Genomic DNA, 7,867 nt, shown 5'->3' with positions numbered 1-7,867 from the left:
CGATGGAAGTAGATTGCCCCATCTTCCTTCCAAGGAGTGGCTGGTAGGTTTGAACCGCCAGCCTTCTGGTTAGCAGTCAAGTGCCTTAGCCACTAAGGTACCAGAATATATTATATATAATACATATACAATGAGCAAGGGGTGTATGTGATGGGAAGGGCTAGGAGAGGCAAGGAAAAAGAAAGAGACAGCAGCAGCATGGCAGTGTGGCCTCGCTGATGTGCTGTGAGCTGCACCTCATGTTTTTCACCACCTGGTGGAGCCAGGTCCCTGCTCTGTAGTGGCTGATCAACTCACTGTATTTCAATGGATCTTAAAGTTAATTTAATGCGTGGCAACCAGCATTGAAAGAGGGAGGAGGAAGAGAAATGGAACAGAACGCAAGCTATCAGAGTGTATCATAGTTAATTTCCCTAATTACAATTTCCCTATTACATATAAAACCCACTGCCATGGAGTAAATTCTGACTCATGGTGACCCCCATAGGATTTCCAAGACTGTAAATCTTTACAGAAGCAGGCTGCCCAATGTTTCTCCCACAGAGTGGCTGGTGTGGTTGAACCACTGACCTTTTAGTTAGTATCCAAGTGCTTTAACCACTACACCACCAGAGCTGCTTTATTACAGATAGAAAGATAGATAGGTAGATAATTTAGAAGCATCTATCTATCTAAAGAGCTCTTGTAGTGTAATGGTTAAGGCATTTGGCTACTAACCAAAAGGTTGGTGGTTAGAACCCACCAGCTGCTCTGTGGAAGAAAGATGGGGAGGTCTGCTTCTGTAAAAGATTTATAGCCTTGGAAACCCAGTGGGGGTCACTATGAATTGGATTTGACTCGATGACAGTGAACTTGAAGTTTTGGTCAGTCAGTTGGTCTGTTGGTCGGTCGGTCGGTCCATCCATCCATCCATCCATCCACCCATCCATTTAAAACAAATTAGTTGCTGTCGAGTTAATTCCAACTCATGGCAACCCCTTGTGTTGCAGAGGAGAACAGGGTTCCAATAGGGTTTTCACAGCTGTGACCTCCAGGAGTAGATTACCAGGCCTTTCTTCCAAGGCACCTCTGAGTGGGTTCAAACCATCAACCTTACACTTAGTACTAGAGCGCTTAATCATTTGTATCACTCAGGGATAAGTATGTGTATATCAGGTCCTAATGTATAATCTTTTTCTTACTTTGGTTTATGATAAATAGTACTTGAATAAAAAATCACCTTGCCTATTCTCGTGTCTGCAGTAGGATGGCAGCCCCAGGTTGTGGACCCAGGCCCCTCAATCAACCAATCCACTCACCTTATCTTGGGATTGGCTCTTGAGGTCTTGAAGTGTCTCTCTCTGCCCCTCTTCCCCTCCATTGCCTGCCTGCCTCCTTCCTTCCCTGTCTCCCCTCCTTCCCTATCTCTTCGTTTCTCCTCATTATCTACCCACTTCACTCTTCTCTCTCAGCTTATACTCTATGTATCTTACCCCATTTTCCTACCTCACTTGTCTCTCTACTCCCTTCCTTTGTGTACTTTAGACAATTACTTCATCCCTGCCCCTACCATTTCTGACTCAAACTACCCCTACCCACTACTTTGCCCTCCTGCCTCACTCAACCTCACTGGAGGCAAAACCTAACCAGGAATGTAAGAGCAGGACCTCTTCCACCCCCATGACCCAGGATTGAGTCTCACTCACAAACTACCCCCCATTTTGTCTTTTGGCCACCTTGCTAAGTATTGCCCCTTTCTTCCCTGGGAGGGCCTTTGCTTAAGCTTTCTTCCATCACTGTGCAAGCCCTCACTGTCTGGTGAAAATGCTATTCATTTAAATTTCATCTCAAATGCCCCCTCTTCCAGGAAGCCTTTCTAAACCAGGTTATTTCTTTACTCCTTAGAACTGCATTTATACCTCACCTCCGCCCTTAGCACAGGTATCTGATTAGTTTTCAGAATTCAGAGGGCAGAACCTGGGTTTGATTCATCACTGCATACCAGTTTCATCCCTGAACTAGCAAAGGTCTGGCCCAAAGAAGGAGATGACTAAAATGTGGTCCTAGTTTAGTCGCTCATTGCAACTTCCCCACTTCCCTCCCACCTTGTCTTCACTTCCTGCTGCATACCATCCATTGATCAAGGCTGACCCTATCCTGGCCAATGTTCCCAGGTCAGTCCCACACAGCTTTGGCCCTGTTCTCTCAGCCTTGGTCCCAGTGACACTGGGCTTGAGATTACAGTGCTTAGTGGCCAAAGCATATCTAATAGCTTCCAGACAGGAATGGAAGAAGGAAGTGTGCATGTGGGACATCTAAGCCCTGGTTGTTAGTCTCCAGCTTGCCTTTGCAACCCTTGTTGAACAATGAGTTATTCCAGGTAGTTACTGTAAAGGTACAGGACTTAAATATATACTTGTAAAGAAATGGTTGAAATATTCCTCAAATTTGAGGATCAGTATGGAAGCTGGTTAGATAGGAATCAAGCCTACCAGATTTGCCAGCCACAGTTGGAGTCAATGGAGTGAGGAAAGGGGAGAGAAGGGAGCAATAAAATGGGAGTTCACACACCTGGAATCTTACGTCTGATATTAAGGGGGAGTGTTATACCTTAGGCAAGTCACCAGGCCCTCTTTGGGTCTCAGTTCCTTATCTATAAATGGAGAAGGCTGCACTTGATGGTCTGCAAGACCCCTCCGAGCCTTGACAATAGAGATTTTATAAAATGTTATTGTTTAGACTCACATATGACCTTATCTCAAATACAGGTAGTCCCTGACTTGTGACATATTTGTGTTATGACGAACTGCACTTATGACTGTCCATTTTTTGTAGTAATATGTACTACAATGTTATAGCATATACATTGCTGATGTTATCATTTTTCATGCCAAAACCCAAAGACAAATAAAGACAAAACTGGTAACAAAGGGTGATAATAATGAAAACTAAAACAAAACATAACACAACAAAGCAGTATTTGATTTATATCAGAACTGACTTAAGACAGAGTCGTTGGAATGGAACCCTGTCAAAAGATGGGGAATACTTGTAACTAAAAAGGAAAATCTTGAGATTTAACTGAAGGTGATGAGCATTTCAAACAAACAGCTGTCCTTAATTAGCTGCACATCTAATTAATAATCAAAGCAAAGTGAAAACAAATGACTTCACTGAATTACAACTTGTAGGTTAGGCAAAGTGGGGAGACTGCATTAACAAATCCATTACTGTTTTGGGAATCTATTTATGGAATATATTCTATTGTCCTTGGGATGCTTAGCAAAATGCAATAGTAAATGGTCTAGTTCTCTGGTAGATAAGTAAATTTAATGATCTTTTTGTTTAGTTCTGTAGAAAAGAGATATAGTGCAAAAATGGGAAGAGTGGAGGGCAAAACTAAAGATCATTCCATTTAAACCTTCAATTTGTGTTAAAACCACTGCTTGCAAGTATTAAATTCTACATATGGAATTCTTCACCTTTACAGAAGGGTCAGTGCTTGGGAATTTCTCTATACAATATTAAGTTATGAAGACAAGTCTTTGAGACAGACAATACACACATAGGCTAAACTAATCTTGGTTGCTATTTTTCAAAGTGACACCATTTAAAAGGATCAATACTAACTGGCTGAGATATTTAACATACTCACTACATAATCCTTGGTCTACGTTTTAATTTCCAGTTTCCTGAGTGACTTGGCTAATTAGGTTATCCAGGCAGAACCAATCTCAATTTCTCTCAACCAACCTTCTTCTTTTCCTTTCTCTCTTCCTCTTTCCTTCTCTACCCTCCCATTTTAGAGTATAAGCAAATAACTTGCGCTACACACTAGACAGGAGTGTGGCCTTCTATCAGACAGTACTTAATTACAATTTGGGAAACATTTGGGATTAAAAAAACTTTTTAGTACTGTAGATTAAAAAGTGACCATTTCAGAGAAGCATTCCTGAAGAGCAAACAGGTGTTTAGACCACTGATGGTCCTCCCATTCAGACTCCCAAGACGTTGTTCCTCCATACAGAAATTCAATTATTTTGTTAGTCTAGAAGGTTCTGGTGGTGATGGTGGGGGGGATCATTCTTTATTGGATTTTCCTTGTCTTGAGATTTCACAAACAAGAGATTAAATTATGACTTGGGTGGCATTAGCCTCAAGTCTGCAAATCATAATACTAATTCATTCATTCATCCTTTCAACAATATTTACTAAAAGTTTTCCTATAAGCAGTGAAAGACATACTCTCTTTTGGAGTTCACAGTTCATGCATTTTCAAAGGTGGCTTAATTGCCATTGTATCTCTTATTTATCAGAGATTCTAGAGACGTCATATTTCTCCATCAACCATAATTTACATGGCATAGGTAGCATACAACTAAAGCATTAGCTCCCCAGAACCTTATTGTTGTTATGTGCTGTCAAGTCGGACCCGACTCATAGCAACCCCTCCTTGGGTTTCCAAGGCAGTATCACTAGGGAAGTAGATTGCCCAACCTTCCTTCCAAGGAGTGGCTGGTGGGTTTGAACTGCCAGCCTTCTGGTTAGCAGTCAAATGCCTTAGGCACTATGCCACCAGAGCTCCTCCCCAGAACCTTAGGGGAATTAATATACACCTTAAACTTGAGGAGATGTTCTTTTAAGCTGTTGGTAATATGAACATTAATTTTTTGGTGAACAGCTTTTAAATGCATTACAGAGATTCTTTTTAATATAGAACACACTAATGATTCAGGGTTATTAATATCAATTATCATGGTATACTGTAATACAGTGTCTGCATTGCGCCCTATAATGTGAATCAGGGTTGTTTGCATTAATACTCAGCAGCCCTTGAACATTATGATCTTTTGTTCTTTGTTTTTTTTTTTCTTTTGTTGCAGTTTCTCATTTTTTAAATGTGTCCAGTACTATTTTATGTGGCTGGTATCAAACTACTTGCTCAAGACCTTGATTCTTATTTGCTATTTCTGAATTACTAAGGGCTTAGAAATGATATAAGCAAGAGGTAAAGCAGCTTTTAGGGAGGATGGAAAGGTTCTCCTATAGAAAGGTAAGAACTTGACCTTTGTGGCATCTTTTGGCTGCTCAGAGGCTAGTTTTTATTCTCTTCTTGTTTCTTTACAATGTTCCAAATAAGTTAAGATATTCTGGGTGGTTGTGCTTTTGATATTCGAAGTTATTCCTCTATTTACAGAATACAGCATTCTATATGGTTTAATTTTATTTTTAAAAAGGGTTTCTAAGAATTACATTTGTAACTGGCAGGTAGTTTTTCAGCTATTTAAAAACTAACACAAACTATTTACCATGACGGCAGTGAGTTTGTTTTTTTTGTTTTTTTGTTTTTAGCTATCATGAAACCAGAATCAGTGGCATGGTTATGCTAGCTATTTGCTACAATGGTCAGTTTAGAACGGAATATTCTTTTCCCCTTATACATTGATTGGCAAAAGTAGGGCTCGCAGGAAGTCTATGCTGTGCTCTGTAGATTTTCACACTTTGTTTGATTTGATAAGAATGTGGGGAAAGTGAAGCTGACTGAATAAATACCAGAGATCATGAAAGTACAGGAGCTTACCATTTGCCAGCTCAATGCCTTCTCAGATATCCTGAGGGAGATGGAATGTCACCAAGCTGGGTTCAGATACAATCTGGGGCCAATGATCAAGAGTAGCTTTATTGGGATCTTATTAATCATAGGCATGAAGAGAGAATACTTCTATGAACATTGCCAACAAACCAAATTGGGAGTGTCAACAAAATTTGTGATAAAAAATAAAAGACTGGGAACTTGTATTGAATATTTCAGAAAGTCAGGATGTCTCCCCACCTCCCCCAAGCACATGCCACACTAATAATCTGACAAGGTTAACAAACAGGCCATGAAAGCCACGTATTTTATATGTTTTCCTTAAACCGATGCCAATTGATGACATAACAGAGGGTTAATCATCAGGAGCTGCCAAGAGAGAAGTAACTTAGTAGACTTTTTCCAGGATCCTCTTATATTCACCTATCACTTGTCTCTTAGTAATTCTCAGCAAAGGATCACACTGAGGCTTCATTTTCTAGAACTTCGCTATTAAATATGGTAGACCCTTGCCACTGTGACTATCAAAATATAAATTTATTTAAATTAAACAAAATTAAAAATTCAGTAGCACTAGCCGCATTTCAAGTGCTCAGTAGTCACAAATGCTTAATGGCTACTGTACTGAACAGTACTGGCACAGGACATTTCCATCACTGCAGAAAGTGCTATAGGACAGCACTGTTCTAGAGTTTTATCTCAGGGTGTCTATTATTACATGGCGTCCCTAGAAACTCTTGGAACTGGCTGTTTTATCTCAAGCATGTCTACTTAACTCAATAAAAATTTTAAGTTCTCCCTAGGTCTTCCTCTATATTGCATCTTGTAACATTGAACATCTATCTACCTCTCGACCCTGCTCTGCAACACGGTCCTGAAAGAATGCTAGAACTTTATGTCAGTATTACTCCTGCACCTTGAGGTTTCCTCTCTTTGTATTTCGGAAAGGACGTTCTTTCCATTAGCTGGTTATGCAACTAATCAAGTCAATGTTCTTGCTGACCCTCTGTTAATATTAAAACATTTTGTATGCTGTGGAAAAAATTCTTTAATCAACTGGGGAGTGGGAAAAAATGAGTTGTAAGTTTCACGGTTTAATGATTCTACTTATTTCAAGAAAATATAGAGGGTGAGTTGATGTTTTCCCTTTTATACGCTGTCAAGAAATGGGTTCTACTAGGGGTTTTGATTGATTATTTGTTTATGTTGTTTTTGTTGGGGGTGAGAGTTATGGTATAGTTTGGAATGTAGAAAATACTTAAATTGAAAGAAAATTTTAATGGAATTTGAAACCAAAAGCCCAGAAGGTAGAATGGTTAGCCACAGATGAATTTTAACATCAGGGTTCCCCACTAGTTTTAATGAAAAGAAGCTACTTTGTTTTCTTCAAAGCCTGGTAATCACTCTCATTGGGAAGATGAGGATGTTGCCAGTAAGGTCCCTGAGAAGAGGAAGGGACACTGCTGAATCCCTGGCTAGTCACTCTATTATGGATTTTGACAATTGCAGAAAAAGGGGGACAAGGGAGACAGAAATCTAATAGAAACTGGCTTAGAAATTTTACCTGTTCAGATTTACCAATCAGTTTTGATCTACTTGCTGGGCACCCCTGTTATCTAGTATATATGGCCCTACATGTGCTCTGTTGAAACCCTCCACCAACCTACTTGTTATGAAAATCGTAGATCTCCTGAATGTTGCCAAAGATGATATGTTCTTTATTAAGGATCCCAGGGGGTATCTCTTCCACACCACTGGTCATTTCCCAAAGGTAGGTCTGTAAAACAGAACGGTTTTATTACTGCCACACAAAACACAGACAAATCAAATAGACTTTCAAACTAGTGGGGCAAGACTAAGATTGGGGATGAATGAAGAGTTTAAAAAATGAGATGCTAAATAACCAGAATGGAAAGAAATAAATTCCCTTATCCCAAAGTGTTATGGGGAAAACCATATCCTAAACCTTATTAAGAGCACAGATTCCACACTGTTTCTTGTTACTTATTATATGTGTGTTGGTGTGTGTGTTTCGGGGAGATGAAAGCAGATTTTCACACCCAATTTAAGTTTAAAGATTGTAACATGCTTTTATTTTGAACTGAAGTATCATATATATGTTACTTATTTGAATAAATAAAATGTGAAACCACAGACAAAAGAAGTGTAGGAGTTCAGAAAAGGAGGACCAATGACAGCAGAGGTTGTAGTAAAGGATTCATAAGGACGTATAATATATAAAACCTTAGGCATTACACCACCAGAGCTTTTATATATATGTATATATATATATAT

The 7,867-nt window shown here is 39.4% G+C and overlaps 1 protein-coding gene across 1 annotated transcript in view; it reads right to left on the bottom strand.

The window, feature by feature from the left end:
* Window positions 1-7,867, bottom strand: part of KALRN (kalirin RhoGEF kinase) — a 1,074,930-nt gene that overhangs the window by 365,431 nt on the left and 701,632 nt on the right. Inside the window, exon 25 of the mRNA XM_042782122.1 lies at window positions 7,240-7,349. Within this exon, the coding sequence (XP_042638056.1) occupies window positions 7,240-7,349 (110 nt within the window). The remainder of the gene's footprint in view (window positions 1-7,239; window positions 7,350-7,867) is intronic.

This window comes from Orycteropus afer, unplaced genomic scaffold (genome assembly GCF_000298275.1).
Source record: "Orycteropus afer afer isolate SDZICR_OR568_19922 unplaced genomic scaffold, OryAfe1.0 scaffold00245, whole genome shotgun sequence".
NCBI classification, from domain to species: domain Eukaryota; kingdom Metazoa; phylum Chordata; class Mammalia; order Tubulidentata; family Orycteropodidae; genus Orycteropus; species Orycteropus afer.
Note: the sequence above shows the minus strand (reverse complement) of the source record. Positions and strands in the feature narration are given on the sequence as shown.